Genomic DNA, 19,076 nt, shown 5'->3' on the forward strand with positions numbered 1-19,076 from the left:
TCAAAAGACAAAGTCAGACATTACCTTTATGATTTTGAAAATCATCATCTCAGCCTTCCTTCCACTATCCAAAGGATTGGGCTGAAGTATGTCACAATATTTTGAAAGATAAACGCCTGTGATTTGGAGGGGGCGGGTAACAAATATTACATTCTCAGTCATTGTTTTTTAAAGATTTTCATTAGGTTAATGAGAAAAATTAAATGTTCATAAATTTCAGCAAGAACTCAAAACACAATACATCCTTTAAAATACAAGTTACTGCTTCAAAATTTTTGTTTTTACCCATTGTTGGATTTCCAAGAATTGTTACTTTTGAGTGCCCCACTGGCAATCCCCTCTCACAAATAATGGGAATCTGGTGGGGAAAAAAATAGTTATCGTGAAGTCATCAATTCATTTATAAATATGCAGATAAAATTTTAAAAAGATGGAATATATACTTTGTAGTGTTTTCATTATAAGCATTCTCAACATAATGTTGAAATTAATTTTCCCGACCTGAAACACTAAAATGTTATGGTTGTACATACAATTGCCGCCATCATATTGTTAAGTAGATACGGCCGCATGTGATCTCCTACAGCAAACAAGCTCCAGGGGTTCCAATATATTGGTGACACTGAAAGGAAATTACTGTTTGCACTACAGAGCAGAACTAAAATTACACTAATGTGAATATTTTGTATGACTATCAGTTAAAAGAGAAAATGTCTACAAAAATGTGTTCTGAAAAAAAGATATCATTTTTCCAAGTAGAAATTATATCTACAAGCCAAGCAGATCAATGTTGGGGCAATCATTAACCTTGAAAGAATACTCAAATCACCTAAGGGCATGACAAATCGCCTTAAAAAGGGATAGATCTGCTGAGTCAAGTACTTTGATGCTGTCCAGTCAAACGTGATCATCTTACTCTTCATTAGTCTGAAATAAACTAGATCTAATTTTGGCTTGCTAAAAGTACTGGCAATCACAATGTTTGCTACTGTCTTTTATCCCATGTTTTTGAAACTGGAGTCTGACACTAGTGTTCTGGCATTAAACAAAGATAATTACATAGGTTGTGTAGAAAGATTAAAAAGGTAGGACAGTTAATAAGCAGCGGCAGTTGTTTAAGGAGGTACTCACTTGCTCCCAATTAAAATATACTCCGAAAATGAAGAAAAAGTAGTTGGGGGTGGTGGGGGAGAAAACAATCATCACATAAGGGGGAAGAAGGGCGACTTATTATCGAAATGAGCAAACTATTGTGATTGAAGACAGAAGTCCCCATGGCTTGACAGCCTACATCCTAGGGTAGGAAAGAAAATGGGAGCACAGACAATGGACCCATTTGTACATAATATTCCAAAATTCCCTGAATGCAGGAAAAGGTTCCAATGGATTGGAAAAATGTTAACATAATGCCCTCACTCAAAAAGGGATGAAGGCAGAGAGTGGGAAACTATAGATCAGTTAATTTCACAGGTGCAATTAGGAAATTTTGGAACACATTATTAAAGAAATAATAACACAGCATTTGAAAAGTCAAAACACAATCGAATGGAATCAGCATATTTGACTAATGTACTGGAGTTCTTCGAGCATGTAACAACCAAGGTGGATAATGGGGATTCTCTAGATATAGTATCTGGAATTCTAGAAAGCATTCGATAAGATTCTGCACAAAATGTTAATAACAAAGGGAAGATCATATTGATTGGGGTAATTTATCAGCTTGGCTAGAGGATCGGCTAACCAGCAGAAAGTTAAGATTGGTGAGTTTTTCTCTGGTTGGCAAGATGTAACCAGTGGCGTGCCACAGGGTTCTGTCCTCAGACACGAACTATTTACAACCTATAATAATAATCTGGACACAGGAATAGAAAGTATTAAAGCCAAAATTTCAGGCAACACTAAAATAGATGGCAAATGAGGTTGCAATGGAAAAATAAGAAGTTTACAAATGGATATGGATTGGTGAGGCGAACAGTCAAAATCTGGCAACGAAGAAGTTGAACGTGGATTTTAAGTGTGAGGTTATCAATTTTGTTCAGCAGAATAGAAAAGGCAAATTATCTAAATGGAGGGAAACTTTAGACTGCTTCAGTACAGGGGAATAGGAGTGTCCTTGTGCATGAATTACAGAAAACTAGCATGTAGGTAACAGCAGGGAATAAAGCAGCTAAATGGAATTTTGGCATTTATTGATGAAGGAATACAGTACAAAAAAGGTAAGCAAGTACCACACAACTTTGCGATGCATTACAGAGATCACACCTGCATTGCTTTGTACAAATTTGGTCTCTTTACTTTTGAAGGGACATAGCTACATTTGAGTTAGTAGAGAGGAAGCTCACTAGATTGATTCTAGAGATAAAGAGAGTATCTTATGAAGGCAGATTCAGCAGTATAAACCTATACTCTCTGGAGTTACAGTCATGTAGCACAGTAATAGACCCTTTGATCCAAACCATCCATGCCAACCAAGTTTCTCAAACTAAACAAGTCCCATTTTCCTGCATTTGGCCCATGTCCTTCAAAATAGTTAGTTGGTCACAGGCCTCCAGTCCAAAAGAAAACGTCCACCACCATCGCCTGTGTCCTACCATCAAGTCAATTTTGTAGTTGAGAAGAATGAGAGATTTAATTGGGGTATACAAGATGCTAAAGGGGATTAAAAGGCAGAACTGATTTATACACTCAACTTCAGCAAGGATTTCTGCAAAATGAAACCAAAAGCCTTTCACTTAATGAACGTTTTTCCTACGTAAATCAATTCCTGACCTTTCTATATTAAAGCAGGCAAATGTTCTCCAATGCTTACTCTGACAACTCACAAAACAAGTTACCATTAAGACTCTGAAAAGTTAGTGTCTCATAATGGTTTCAAAAACATCATGGTTCCTGAAATACTGACTAGTTAATCACTAAGCAACCTCCTAAGAGATCAAAACTCATTCAAACTAATACTCAGTGCCCCTACCAACGAAGGCAAGCATGCCATTTGCCTCCTTTATCATCTTATCTACTTATGTTGTCACTTTTCGGGAGCATCTCAAGATCCCTCTGTATATCAATGCTCCTAAGGGTCCTGCTATTTATTGCACCCTTTCCTCTTGCATTTGACCTCCTATCATCTCACCTGTATAGATCAAACTCCATCTATCATTTCTCTGCTCAATTTTACTTTTGATCTCTAGCTTCCTGTATCCTCTCACAAATTCCTCACTATCAGTAACTTCACCAGTTTAGTGTTGTCAGACTTAGATCATCATCCAAATCATTTATATCACAAACAACAGAGGTCCAAGCATTAATCCTTGCAGAACACCACTGGTCATAAATCTCCAATCAGAAGAACAACCCTCCATAACTACCCTCAGTCATCTATGACCCACCCAATTTTGTATCCACTTTAGCAAGTCACTGCAGATCCCATATGACTTAACCTTGTGAAGCAGCTTACCATGAAGGACCTTATCAAATGCTTTATAGAAGCCCACTCACACTACATTGCTCTACCATCAATCGTCCCTGTCACTTACACAAAAAAAATAACTCAAATTTAACAGACAAGACCTCCGTCACTCAAAGCCATGTTGACTACCACTAATAAATCCATTATTTTCCAAATGCGAGTAAATCCTGTCCCTATGAATCTTCTCCATTAATTTCACTACCACTGATGTAAAGCTCACTAGCTACCAGATTATCCCTGGTGCGTTTCTTAAACAAAGGAACAACGCTGGCTATACTCCAGTCTACTGGGACCTGACCTGTTACTAAATAGAACACAAAGATCTCTGTCAAAGCCCCAGCAATCTCCTCTCTTGCCTCCGAAATTCTGAGATGGATCATGAAGGAACAAGAACTAGGAGGAATAATTAAAATAGAGTCAACCAGTTAAGACAGAAACAAGGGCAGTTCTTTTTTCTAGTCAGGATTGTTAGTTTGTGTAATTCTCTTCCTCAGGGAGCAGTGAAACAGGACTGTCGAACACTGAAAGCTAACTTAGATAAGATTCTTGATGGACAAGGGAGTCAAAGGTTATAGGAGGTAGATAACACAGTAAACGTCCCACAGATCAGCTCTGTTCTAAACATGTCAAGGTCTCAGAGTGTGCACAGAAAATTTAATGGAATACTTGCAGGAGTGATTTTAGCTATAGGGCTAGTTTGGAAAAATGGCTGTTTTCCTTGGAGCAAAACAAGTCAACAGGAGATATGATAGTGTTGTGAGTCACAGTGTGGTCGATGGAGGTCCTAAAGTCATTCCAAAGATTTGTTCAAAGCTGAAGTATTCAGCATGAATGGAGTGAACCACCCTTGTTTTTATTCAAAATTCAAGTATCTGAGACTCAATGCACACCTCCACAGCACCTTATTCTTTATTTTCATGTGATGTTGGTGTCACCGACAAGGATTGATCCCCGCCAACAATCAATTATCCTGTCACAACTGGACACAGCAAGACTGTAGAGCATGGGTAAATCAGAAGGTTGAGGATTTGCTTAGTACTGTCTATTGTTCGCATGCTGTTCCTACTATTCGACATGCAAGCAGTCCTGTGTTGTACCTTCATCAACCTGATACCCCATTTTTAGGTAACACTGATGCTTCTTCTGGAATGCACTCAGTACTCTCAATTGAACCAATGTTTGTCTCAGCTTCATTGGAATGGCAGACTGGGGAATATGATTGTGATTGAAGTTTGTGCCACACAACATCAGAGAGGATATCTTCCACATGAAGACAGTACTTCATCTCCACAAGGATTAATGCTGACATAAATGCATATGGTCCAGATAGACTGGTGAGGATGAGGATATGTAGGTGTTTGCCTCTTGTTGGTTGCCTCACCACCTGTCACAGAACTAGTCTAGCACCGACGTTCTTTAGGAATTGGCCAGCCTGCTCAGTAGTGGTTCTACTACATCTCTCTTGGTGACAGACATGAAAATACTCCTACCAGATGTATATTCTGTGCCCTTGCCCATCTGTGTTCCTTTTCCAATGAGCGTTCAGCATGGAGGAGGACTGATTCCAGTTCCAAATATTGCTGTTGCACGTGTACTTGAGGGCTGCACAGCTGGGAAAATTAGAGGGAAACCTGGTCGTGGAGGTGTCTGGGACATTGTCCCATAATGAATTACATTTGAAAATGCAGTAAATCCCATTTTAAACACAAACAGAAATTACTGTAAGGTATAATTCCATTTAAAGCATTAGTAGGGTTGGGTTACAAGATGTTTCTTGGCTTATCTTTGGCACATCGCTCCTAACTTCAGCCCAAGCTTGATTCACTAAGTACTGCTAGATCAGCAGCCAGAACTGGATTTGCCATCATTGATTGCAGTGGTCTGTCCTGTTTTGTAGCCGTTTCAATGGCTCACTGCTAGATCCATTGCTATGGTCGAGGTCAGACCAAACGAGAATAGCAGACTTTTCTCTCCGTAAACCAGATGGCTTTTATGACAAATAACATGATTGCCATAAGACTAACTTTTAATTCCAGATTCATTCATGGATTTCAAATTTCACTTCCGGCTTGTTGAGATTCAAATCTATACCACTAGCGCATTGGCTTGGGTCAGTGGACTACTCATACAGCCACATTACAGGTAGTTCTGTAATAATGCATTTGATGAATAGTGGTCGCTGTTTGGATAATGAAAACTTTCTGCCATACAGGTATAGCGATTTTCTATAGCTGGGGTCGCACGGGAATGCAACTGTCGCGTTATAAGAGAGCTACATGACAGAACTACACTGACATTACCTTGCCGGTAACCTATAACAGCAATAACAGTGAATCCATAAGACAACAGCACCATGGTTGTGAAGGGAGATCAGGGGTTGGAGTACCCAAATGAAGTGAAGTCAAAGCCGAAGAGGAGGAATGCAAATCACAACTGTAGTCACACTGGATGTTAATACATTGAGATCCGCAAGGTCTCAGCATTGTGCGTGGGGAAGAAAGTTGATTTGGGAACATTCAAAACAAGAATTAACCAGTGATATTCAAGCAAATTAAAATTTTCTAGGACATCAGAAGAAAGGAACATAACATCAGCTTTTAGGGGGACAAATTTATACTTTCTAACAGCTTAGTGGCAGATTAATGTCATCAAGCATCAGGGAGTTTGAACGCATTATGGGAATTAGTGAATATCAACATTTGCTAGGAGAACAAACTGGTACCAGATCACTGACCTGGAGTTCATACAAAACACGAGTAAACCTCTTGCCTGCAATGCTGTGACATTTTTATATGCTCGGTATTTAGTTTATTCACAGCCAATCAAGTTAGGCTTCACCTCTACCAAGTGTGAAAGATGCTTAAATGCATAGTAATTGACATAGAACAGTACAGCACAGCACAGGCCCTTCAGCCCATGCAGTTCAAAATCTTCAATGTGGTAAATATATTGCAGCAGTTAGTTATTGGTATGTTTAGACTTGCACTCAGTTTTGTCAAGCTGCTTGAAAAATATGAAAACAACAGTTTTTACAAATTGACTTGGCATGAATGCGGAAATTAATATAAAGAAACATTTTCAAATTTTAAGTTAAAGCTACCCTTAGCATTCCAACAGTAATGCTCACTGAGTGCAAATTTGAGTTAGAGATATTTAGCTTTGACGTGACTCATGAACATACTAGGAGGTAAACACACAGACAGAGGTGACTGCTGCACAAAATTTAAGCTGTTGATAAGTGGTTAAATGACAATTTGAACGTAAAAGCAGCACACAAGGCTTTTTTTTAAAATGTCACCCAAAATAAAGTTGTAATACATACCTGGGAAGTGTCCAGAAGCAAGAATGCATATGATTCTGTCAACTCCTTTTCAGTTCGACCCTCACTTCTCAGCTCCTTCCTTTTTTCCATGTACTGGAATTTAAATATAAAATTAACCACGTGGATACAATTTAGAGAAAAAACATAAGTTCAGTCAAAATGATCAAATATACTAACCTCTTTTTCTAATCGTTCATTGTGAATCATACTAGCTTTCACGTAAGTGAAGTTAGCACTGGATGAGGTATCCAAGCAAGATGAATTGAGAATTTTCAAAATGTCTTGTTTAAATTCTCTGGAGTCCACTGGCACTAGCTGACAAAGCTCTGAAAAGAAAAATATCATTAATATAAAAGCAGCACAGTTACTTTATGTTTCCCCTAATTTGCAACATTTTTTGTTACTGTATATTGCAATATAATCGATAAGCATGTGCTTTTCTAAAAGGCGATGCATAAATTATTGCATTATCAGAAATTCACTTAAATGATGCAAAATGTGCTAGAGAATGCAATTTACATCCAAAGCTCACCAAAAATCAAATTCCCAAACTCAACCATACCATCCAAAAGATGCACATTGCCACAAGAAAAAAACATACACTTTTGAACACGAAAGACCTACTGGGCTTTTGAAACCAATGCCAGGGAAACAAAAATCTCAGAAAATATTTTCTAAACATTGTTATGCCTTAAACTTTTAACTTCTGAAAAAGAAACGAAATAAACCCTAACTACAGTAACAGGAGCAGGACATTCAGTCCTACTCTTAAGGACTTAAAGCCACTATTAAGCTCATGGCCAACCAGTCCCAGGCTTCAACTCCTATTTCAGGTCAGCTCCTATTAGATTTTTAAAATACTGGGCGAGTTGAGAGCTACCTACCTTTACTTTATACACTTTCAGTTATCAAGCCCCCTCAACTCTGAGATAGAGAATTCCAAACATTCCCTACCCTCTGAAACAGAATTCCTTCGCAGTTCAGTTTTAAATGAATGCTCCCTTATTTTGTAACTATGTCCTCTAGTTTGAGACTTCCTCAAGTGAAAACATCTCAAAATTTACCCTGAGATAACAAGGTGTAGAGGTGGATGAACACAGCAGGCCAAGCAGCATCAGAAGAGCAGGAAAGCTGACAATTTGGGTCGAGACCCTTCTTCGGAATTGGGGTGGTGGGGGGGGGGGAGGGGATTCTGAAATAAATAGGTGGGGGGGGGGGGGAGGTGGATAGAAGATGGATGAGTGAGAAGATAGGTGGAGAGGAGACAGGCAGTTCAAAGAGGCAGGGTTGGAGCCAGTAAAGGTGAATGTAGGTGGGGAGTTAGGGAGGGGACAGGTCAATCCAGGGAGGATGGGCAAGTCAAGGAGACAGGATGAGATTAGTGGGTAGAAGATAGGGGTGGGGCTTGAGGTAGGAGCAATGGCTAGGAGGTGGGGACGAGCTGGGCTGGTTTTGGGATGCGGTCGGGGATGGCAGATTTTGAAGCTTGTGAAGTCCACAATGATGCCCTTGGGCTGCAGGATTCCCAAGCGAAATATGAGATGCCGTTCCTGCATCATTCGGGTGGCACCATTGTGGCAATGCAAGAGGCCCAGGTTGGACATGTCGTCCAAGGAGTGGAAGGGGGAGTTGAAATGGTTCACGTCTGGGAGGTGCAGTTGTTTATTGCTAACCGAGTGTGGGTGTTCTGTAAGGCAGTTCCCAAGCCTCTGCTTGGATTCCTTCATGTAGAGGAGGCCGCAATGGGAACAGCGGATACAGTACACCACATTAACAGATGTGCAGGTGGACATCTGTTTTATGTTGAAGGTCTTCTTGGGGCCTGGGATGGGGGAAAGAGGGGGGAGGTGTAGGGGCAGGTGTAGTACTTGCTTCGGTTACAGAGAAAAAAGTGCCAGGTGTGGTGGGCTGGAGGGGACTGTGGAGCGGACAAAAGAAGTCACAGAGAGAGTGGTTCCTCCGGAACGCAGAAGGGTGGGGAGGGAATAACGTCTTTGGTAATGGGGTCAGATTGCAGATGGCAGAAGTGTCGGAGGATGATGCGTTGGATTTGGGGTTTGGTGGGGTGGTACGTGAGGACAAGGGGGATTCTATTTTGGTTGTTATTGCGGGTAGGGAACGTGACGGATGAGTTGTGGGAAATGCGAGAGACATGGTCGAGGGCATTCGACCACTGTGGAGGGAAGCTGCAGTCCTTGAAAAACGAAGACATCTGGGATGTCCCGGAGTCGAATACCTCATCTGAGGGGCAGATGCGGTGCAAGTGGAGGAATTGGGAATAGGGGATGGCCTGTTTGCAAGAAGGTGGGTGGGAGGAGGTGTATTTTTGGTAGCTGTGGTTACTCCAGATGGCAGAAGTGTTGGCGTTATTGCAGATGGTGGAAAAAAAACTCTGACTCCACACTCTGTGACTCCTTTGTCTGCTCCACACTCCCCTCCAGTCCCACCTCACCTGGCACTTTTCCCTGCAACCAAAGCAAGTGCTACACTTGCCCCTACAACCCCCCCCCCACCCCAATCCCAGGCCCCAAGAAGACCTTCCACATCAAACAGATGTTCAATTGCACATCTGCTAATGTGGTATACTGTATCCGTTGATCCCGTTGTGGCCTTCTCTACATCAGGGAAACCAAGCGGACTCTTGGGGACTGCTCGACAGAACACCCACGCTCGGTTCGCAACAAACCACTGCATCTCCCAGTTGTGAACCATTTCAACTCCCCCTCCCACTCCTTGGATGACATGTCCCTCCTGAGCCTCCTGCTCTGCCACAATGATGCCACCCGAAAGCTACAGGAACAGCATCTCCTATTTCGCTTGGGAACCCTGCAGCCCAAAGGGTATCAATGTGGACTTCACAAGCTTCAGAATCTCTCCTCCCCCAGCCGCATCCCAAAACCAGCCCAGCTCGTCCCTGCCGCCCTAACCATTCCTCCCACCTCAAGCCCCACCCCCATCTCTTACAACTAACCTCATTTCGCCTCCCTGACCTGTCTGTCCTCCCTGGACCAACCTACTCCCTACTTACACTCACCTTTCCTGGCTCCAACTTGGCCACTTCGACCTTTCTGCCTCCTCTCCACTTATCTTCTCCATCCATCTCCGATCCACCTCCCCCCCTCCCTATTTGTTTCAGAATCCCCTTCCCTTCCTGCATTTCTGAAGAAGGGTCGCGACCCGCAGCATCAGCTTTCCAGCTCCTCTGACGCGGCTTGGCCTACTGTGTTCATCCAGCTCTACACCTTGTTATCTCAGATTCTCCAGCACTGGCAGTTCCTACTAGCTTGAAATTTACACTGTTAGGCCTAGTGAGAATCTCTAATGTTTCAATAAGATCACCCCTCATTCTTCTAAACGCTAACAAATTAAGGTCAAACCTGTTTAGCGCATCATTCCAGGAATCTGCCAAATGAATCTTTTTTGAAATGTTTTCAATACCTGTGTATCCTATCCTATCTTAAATACAGAGACAAAAACTGTACACAGTACTCCAGGTGTCACCTCAGCAAACATCCTGTAAAGTATAACAAGACTTCCCTATTTTTAAACTCCAACCTTCAGCAATAAAGATCAAAATTTAATTTGCTTCCTTAATTAGTTGTTCCACTGGTATGATAATATTTTTGTGCATCATGCACAGCAATACCCAGATCCCCTTGTGCCATATTTTTTCCAAGTCCACCACTATTTAAATAATAATCCACTTTCTGATTCTTCCTACCAAACTGATGCCATCACACTTTTATACATAAAACCCTGCCTGCCAAGTTTTGCTCTCACTCAACCTATCTACATCCCTTTGCAGATTCCCTCTGTCTTCATCACATCATGCACTGCCACCTATTTTCATATATGGATTTGCTGAACTCAAATCTTGCTGATTGATTAACAAACATCAATGTAACAACAACTTTGAAGGAAGTAGTGTGGTTGATATCTATATGGACTTTCAAAAGGAGTTTGATAATGCACAATATTAGTAAAACTGAAGAACACAGGGTTAAAAGATGCAGCAGTATTGTGGGTTCAAAATTGAGTAAGGAATTGGGAAAAGTGGTTTGTCAAGCTAGAGGGAAGTATACAGTATGACAAACTGTGGAGCTTGATGAACACAGCAGGCCAAGCAGCATCTCAGGAGCACAAAAGCTGACGTTTCGGGCCTGGGCCCTTCATCAGAAGTATACAGTGATGCCCAGATCTGTAATTTGGATCACTACTGTCCATGTACATACTATATTGAGTATAAAAGGCATAATTTCAAATTGGAACAGAATGCACACTGCAAATGAAAAAGAATGCAGCTAAGTATGACATACTTACATGCTTTTTCATGTTAAGAGATTATTCAGCAATTTTTGAAGGAATGCAGGAATGGAAACACCTGGAGGTGTGGATACACCAATCTTTGCAAGTAGTGGCATAAGTAGAGGAGGTGCTAAAAATGCACGTGGAATGCTTTTTGAGCTCCTGCATCTCTTTACAAAAGGATGTTATGTTAAACATGTATAAATCACTGTTTCAGACGCAGCTGGAGTATAGCGTACAAGTTAATGATTGTCGAATTTTCACAATAACCAATGGTTAAAATATTCACACTCTTGGGTGCTATCTGTTGTAGTTACATCAAAATAAAAGACTTAAGCAACTGATTATTAGCTGATTTCATATATCCATCTATAACACAGCTTTAGGGATGCAAAGCAAAAGATGTCCTCAGTATATCTGTTCTACAACTTTATGAAAGCATTACTCTGCTTCAGGTTGCTAAAGAACTGTCTTATGGAAAGAAATTGGTATGTCTAAATCTACACAATTACAAATGGCAGATGATCACTAAGCTGACCAGACTGGATATTTTCATTAATACTGACTAGCTAGCATTACATGTGCATGCATGCCCGTAGCTACAACACTGACAGCTATCTGACATGGTGGAGCACTGCCTAAATGTGTAGAATTAAAGAATTTTTTAAAAATTCAGCTCGCTTCCTATTGGCGCAGCACTTGTGCACCATTAGTAATAATTAGTTCCAGCACCCCCATGTGCTGACGAATACTAAGAAATTTCCAGGTGCCACATTACATGAGGGCAATTCCCCATTTTATGTTTTCACCTCTTGTACTCTGGACATGTTGATTCAGACATTGATCAAAGAAGAAGTTTTCCCAAGTATTCCTCAACTGATCATACAATTGACCCTTCCCAAAGAGCTTTAAGAAATGGAATTAGAAGGTGAAACAAGCTCATTACTGCTGTGACACAACAGACCTCAAGTTAAGACACACTCGGTCTGAATGAATACTCCCTGAAATGTGTTATTCAGAAGCTTGCGATTCTTTCATACTCATCCTTTTATTACAATGTTCAAAACCTTGCACAACATACTTCCCACCTACAGAATAGCAAGAATATTTTCCCCATAGCAGACATGTCAAAGACCAGAGGGCATATATTTAAGGTTAACAGTAAGTGGTTTAGAACAGATCTGAGGAAAGGTTATTTTCACCAGAGGTTGGTAGAAATATGGAACATGCTGCCTGAGGAGGAGATGGAGGTAGGTACTCTTGCAATATTTAAGAAGTATCTGGATGAGCGCCTAAAATGGACACGGTAGGCTACGGACAAAGTGCAGATAAATGGAATTATTATAGTTTGATGCTTATTGGTCAGCACAGACATGGCGAGCTGAAGGGAGTGTTTCAATGCTGTGTGAATCTACAACTCAATACAAACCTGCTCAAGTCTTTTCCACTTTTGTCAACTGATAGAATTAAAGAGAAATTTTGACACATGAGCCTTCATGATGTGAACACAGATTCTGGCCACTAGAAGGAATTAAATCAGCTTTTTAACTTTCCGCCTATCATTTCTATTTAGAATGAAAAGCACATCTAAATAATATCAACATTAAGATGATGCTTTCAGGCCTTCATTGGTCTTCAATTTTACTTACCTAATGTTAGACAACTTGAGAACTGTACAACTAGATTATAAGAAAATATCAAAAAGATGCTTGAGTATCTGACAAAAAACAAACTGATAGTGGGCAATACTGATCAACATACAAGTCCATCATGCCCTGCTCACGTCTTACAGGTCTGGTATACACGCAAGTGTTTTTTGAACATTTCAGTACAAGGCCACCTTGAAGAAACACACTATGAACAGGCAAAGCATGATAGTTTTAAAAATGTTGGCAGGACTTTTTTTAAAATATGAAGTTAATGCATAAGCCATGCATAGTGAAGCTAATGTTAATGCTAAATCAGTCACTGATTAAAAGTTAGGTAACAACAAATTAATCATATTCCAAATTCCTGAGTATTTTGAAAAGCTACCTCCTAGATACTTTCACATTTTTTATGAAAACTCCGCAAGTTCATACGCAATATTTATTAGAAATACGCAAATTATCCAGCACATAAGCAACACAAATTATAACCTCAAAGTTAAATTCAAAAATTGGTTCAGGGTATGCTGCAAGGTTCCATAATTTCCACCTTACAGGACTGAGCTGCCTACTCTTCAAGAACATGCAATTCTGTTACATGTTAATCCCCCACTGAGGATCTTTTGAAGAGGGGTCACTGGACCCGCAACATTAACTTCAATTCCTCTCCATTGATGCTTCTAGACCTGCCAAAATTTTCAGGCAATTTCTTTTTTCGTTTGAGCTTTCTAGCATTCATAGTTCTTTCGGTTTCTTGGTCTGGTGAGGTTTTCCAAAGTTCAATGCAAGCTGGAAGAACGCCACCTCACTTTCCAGTGAGGCACATCACAGCCTCTGGGACTCAAATGTTGAGTTCCACAATGTCAGAGTATGATGCTTGTACTCCATTTTTGTCTTACATCCCACATACCACTGCATCTCTCCCAGCTGTGTTTTGGTGTCATATCTTGTTCATTTTGCTGTGGGCAGAACAGGCCTATTTTCTCCTTTTCATAGCTAGCATTTTCACCTATTTTACATATCTATTTCTCCATTACCACATTATCATTTTGTCCTTTGCCCTGGGACATATTCACTCTGTCCTACAGACTCCTCTGTCACCCATAAAATCCATAATTTTCCAACTCCTTTCATTTCCAAAGAATAGTCACAATGGACTTGAAACTTTTTCTCTCTCCACAGCTGCGGCCAGACTTGGAGTTTCTCTAGCACTTCATTTTTAAAAAATAAACAACATCAGCCTTTTAAGCTTATGCAGGTTGCAAGCAGCTGGCGTCAATATATGATCTTTTTCCACTGCAATCAGCAAACAACTATAACCTGTAGAAACTAAATTTGTTTACATAATGTTAGTTATCCCAGCTGACATGCATCCTTGAACACCAAAGATAATCAAATCAAAGATTTAATTTCAATAGCCCAGAAGTTGCACAGTGGAACACCTCATACAAAGCACAATTAATTTAATTTAATATTTATTCAGTGACCCATCAGATAGTGTTGTTTTTCTACCACAAAATGCAACGGGTACAAATTGATAGCAGCAGGGTAATGTCAATAGCGTATCTGGGTACTCATGAGCATTGGGTTAACTTGACCATCTCCTTAACCAATTAACATAAACAACACAAACAAACCAAATGATAGAACAAAATAGGGCAAACAGGGAAGATTTAGAAAGCAGGAAAGGAAGACTGGATTGGGAGAAAGAAAGAGGGTGTTTTTTTTAAAGAAAGCCCCCTGGAACTGACTTACTGCATGCAGAAATGAGACTGACATTTCAGTTGTGTCCTTTCTAGACTTTCCAAGATCTCATGTACCAAAACAGAGGAATTCCATCATTTTCAATGCCCTTATAAAATATCAGCCCTAAATGTCCAATGAGATTCACGTACAATTACAGTGCAACTCAAGCATTTTTGTTTTTGACACTGAGGTCTCAATTTTACAAGAATAATGGCCACCTACTTATGACAATTCACAAATCATGGCATGCATCTCTTCCTCTCCACAAATTGTGTTCCTAAAACCAAAAATCAAATAACAACAGGTACAATGAACTTGCCTATCTTTTTTATCTCAACTGCAATACACAAAGCAAGCTTGAATTCAAAGTTAGTTGTGCAAAATCTGATTCATTACAGTGCCTCTGAAAACTGAAGACTCGGAAGGCAGTGTAGAAGTTTAAGTCTGACCAATATTTTCACATTGTTTCTTTCTGCAGCGTATTGTAAGCAATAAATCACTAAACGAATCCAATTGGATCTCATGGAATTTGAGTGTGTATTCGGAAAAATAGGAACATTCATTATTTCTTGACTAAAATACAACCTGCCCAGTAATTAGTTAATGATAATTCATCTCAAAATGCAGATTTGCTTTCAGATTTTGCAAAATGAATAATATGTCTATAATGGTGTTTTTAAGTAAAGACAAGGCCCAAGGTGCTTCACAGGATTACTGACACAAAGCCACAGAGCATGATGAAGTAAGATGGGAAAATGTTTGGTCAAAGACAAGTTTTAAAGAGTATCCTAAGACAGGAAATTTATATTGAGGTATAGAACAAACATGAAGGCTAGGCAACTGGAACCATGACCGACAATCATGATGTACTCAAAGTCTGGGATGCAAATAAGCCAGAATTTAAAGTGCAGATGTGTCAGAGGGTTGTCAGGACTGGTCGAGATTAGAAAGAAGGAAGGTAAAGTCATGAAAGCAGTTGAAACAAGAATGAAATTGTAAATTCAAGACACTGCACCACGTGACAAAACGTAGGTCAGCCAGTAATAAATCTCTAAGAGACAAGAGGATTAGAGATTTGGACAACATGAAAGATTGCACGATCACATAATCAGAGATTAGAATGTAGAGATACGTCAGGAATATGCTGGAATAGTCAAATCTGGTAGTAGCTAAGTCAGGAATTTAAGATTCTGCAGTTATGTTAGGCAACTAAGGAAGTGGAGATATGTGGTCTTGATGGCAAACAGACTGGCGTAATTTCAAGATAACAAAGTGTGAAGCTGGATGAACACAGCAGGCCAAGCAGCATCTTAGGAGCACAAAAGCTGGCATTTCGGGCCTAGGCCCTCCATCAGAGAGCTCTCTGATGGAGGGTCTAGGCCCGAAACATCAGCTTTTGTGCTCCTAAGATGATGCTTCGCCTGCTGTGTTCATCCAGCTTCACACTTTGTTATCTTAGATTCTCCAGCATCTGCAGTTCCCATTATCTCTGGTGTAATCTCAAGACTGTTGCTAGGGAGAAGCTGGAGTTGATAACTAACCATTAACTTTAAGAAATTTCTACTCATCCTTCAGAATCCCTACAGTGTAGAAACAGGCATTTCGGCCCAACAAATCGACACCGAACCTCAGAACATCCCACCCAGACTCATTGCCTTATAACCCACGTAATTTACACATCCCTATGGGCAATTTAGCATGGCCAATTCATCTAATCTGCTCATCTTTGGACTGTGGGAGGAAACCAGAGCACCCAGAGGAAACCCACACTGACACAGGGAGAATGTGCAAACTCCAAACAGACAATAGAGAGGCTGGAATCGATCCCAGGTCCCTGGTGCTGGGAGGCAGCAGTGCTAACCATTGAGCCACTATGCCACCCTAAGTACGGGATTTTGAAAAGATAAATTAGCAAAAATGGGGGCGTTGAGAGAGATGGTGGTGATGTACCGCAAACCAGAACTAGGAGGAAAGCAAGGACAGCCTATGCAGCTACCAGAGACAGCGTGCAAGGGCAGGAATAGAGGCAATCCAAAGTGAGCCTCTGGCTATGAGTAGATCTTTCAAAGTGGAACCTGGTGACAGCAGTCTCAACCAGCTGGATGATAATGGGGAGGTGGTGAGAGAGAGTGGTGTTCTCAATTATAACAAGTGTTGCAGAGGGGTTGAATATAGTAGTGTCTAAGTTTAACACCGTTGCTCACAGTTATGATTCTGATCATAGCTGGTTTGGTACTGGGACCAAGTTAGTAGCCTGACTGAAAGAATTCACATAAGAAGTTCCAAGGAAGATGGAGTAAACTTAGAGGAAAGAGAGATTGAGGGTAGGGACAATAATTCGCAAGGGAAGTGGAGTTAAGGATTTTTCCCTCCCTTGGAAGACGGGTGATGACAGCAGAACTGAATTAAGATTACTAAATTTCCAAATTTTGTCATATACCAACAGTAGCATATATACTGCTAACTGTCAATTGGTCAAGTAGAAAGCTCCACTTTTTTTACTCCAAATACATATTAGAAAAAAGCTCCTAAGCTTTCTTGATGTCCAAGAACATCATCTAGTAGTTACTACATCACAACATAATCTAAAGGTAACAGCTAATGGACTTTACATATTGTAAAAATATCATGGAGACAGAGAGAACTTTTTTGGACACACCAATGGTGGAAACAGATTAAACAGTGTCTTTCAAAAGGAACCGAATACATATTTGAAAAGGCAACATTTGTAGAGCAATGAGGGAGGAAAAAATATAGTAAGAGTGCAACTGGACAATTCTTTTGAAAGGGTGGTGTTGGCACAATGGACTGAATGGCCTCATTTATTCAATGATTTCAAGAATATTGAAACAGAAAGAAATCATAATTCCTTCAGGAAACTTATGTCAACTGCACAGAGATTTTTATTATAGCTTTGAGTCCAGTGATTGTATAATAATTGTACACCACTGGTAATAAGGTAGCTCATAGGCATTTTCAAGGAACTTCATCTCCTCCTAACTGTATGCAATAAGGTAACTTTTAAGAGCTGTAGCTAACCCCTAAATTTAGTTGCATTTCAAAGGTGCATTTAGTTAAAAAAAGAAACCACGAGCAGTATCTCATCCAAACTTTGCCAATTCCAATGGCATTTAGGGCACGCCAAAAAGAACTATTTCAAGACAATTCAAAACAATCACGTTTCCGGCATGTTCCACCTTGCCCAAAACTTTACATAAAGCCAGGACGAAGCACCTCAAGTCATATGGTTGGATTAACGACAAAGTAATGCATGTTCCTTCAAATAAAAATCAAGTGAAAAGGGTCAATAATTCCCCGAATCTCCACTGCATCAACGTGGATGAAGATGAAATATGAAGAAGTGTGAGCAAGCAGTCTCTCCATAAGACCTCGCATAAAAGCGAGAGCCCCATACGTTTGGAGCTACAATGAAGGTTTGGTAGGTAACCACAATAAGTATCGATTTCCACATTTCTGGCCATTGACCACATGCTGGCCTTATGGTCCACTTACCTGTCCTAAGAGTTAGAGGCAGAAACAAAGATTGGATATTTATATTATTTTTGCTAACGTTCCCTGTCAGAAAAAGTTCCCTGCCACTTTCCAGCAATGAGCACGTGAATTGCTGGCCAACATCAAGAAGCAAACAGCGCTGCGTGTTAAGACATTAAAGCACCTTTCTTTTCTTTGTTCTTCTTGGGTATCTGAAAACTCTTCCGGACATGATCTTCAGCGGTTTTCTGAACTCCGTGCTCCTCGCTTTCTGCAGCGAATGGTTGAAGAGCAGGAGCTGTGTCGGCTCGGAGCAGCCCAGGGCCGCCGTTTCCTGCCAGCGGCCCGCTCCCTTGTTCGCCATTTTGTTGTTTGGATTTCGAGGCGGTTCGGAGGAGAGACGATGGCTTCGCCTTGCGGCCGACTCTGAGACCGCTCTCACTGCTCGCGTGCCTCTCCCGATCGTCCTCTCTCAGAATCGGGGCTCGTTTCTCCTCAGTATCGCTATGAGAAGCCATTTTTTTAATGTACCCGATGTGAAAGCGGCTGTGTGTGTACAGTATATATATCTCTACATAAATATATATATTTGTGTCTGTGAACAACAGCAACAACGCGGCCTCTTCTTTAATCTCCCTGCGCCATGCGCCCTCGGCCTCGTCTCCTCGCGCACAGGAGGGCGGGGCCACGCCGGCACTGCGGCCAATCAACTGGCGATTGGTAGCACACCCTATAAAAGGGGTGGCTGGCGCACCGAGGTCATTATTTGAAAAGCTGTCCAAAGGTGGTGGCAGTGAGGAGTTCTTTTAAGAGCTTCACGCGTGGACTTAAGGGAAAATGTGTGATCTGGAAACGTCTAAATGAGCTGCTCACGCAGCAAGCAAATTCCGTGACGTTTGTAGGCGCCAAACCAAAACAATCTTCCCCAGACAACAGCCAAATGACAACCGAATGAAACCGCGGATGCTGTAGATCCGGAACTAAACAAGAAGTTGCTGGAAAAGCTCAACAAGTCTAGCAGAATCTGTGAAGAAATAAAGTCAGTGAACGTTTTGGGTGCGGTGACCCTTCCTCAGAACCCTGAGAATGAGCCCCTATATAA

The 19,076-nt window shown here is 40.9% G+C and overlaps 1 protein-coding gene across 4 annotated transcripts in view; it reads right to left on the reverse strand.

The window, feature by feature from the left end:
- Positions 1 to 18,628, reverse strand: part of tasora (transcription activation suppressor a) — a 55,239-nt gene extending 36,611 nt beyond the window's left edge. For all 4 annotated transcript variants that reach the window (XM_048547461.2, XM_048547463.2, XM_048547460.2 and 1 more), the window contains exons 1-5: positions 18,159 to 18,628; positions 6,963 to 7,111; positions 6,786 to 6,878; positions 286 to 358; positions 25 to 116 (exon numbers count right to left, since the gene is read on the reverse strand). In XM_048547461.2, coding sequence (XP_048403418.2) covers positions 25 to 116; positions 286 to 358; positions 6,786 to 6,878; positions 6,963 to 7,111; positions 18,159 to 18,492 — 741 coding nt within the window. In that variant the 5' untranslated portion in view covers positions 18,493 to 18,628. The remainder of the gene's footprint in view (positions 1 to 24; positions 117 to 285; positions 359 to 6,785; positions 6,879 to 6,962; positions 7,112 to 18,158) is intronic.
- Positions 18,629 to 19,076: the final 448 nt, after the last annotated feature.

The sequence above is a fragment of the Stegostoma tigrinum genome, chromosome 11 (genome assembly GCF_030684315.1).
Source record: "Stegostoma tigrinum isolate sSteTig4 chromosome 11, sSteTig4.hap1, whole genome shotgun sequence".
NCBI classification, from domain to species: Eukaryota; Metazoa; Chordata; class Chondrichthyes; order Orectolobiformes; family Stegostomatidae; genus Stegostoma; species Stegostoma tigrinum.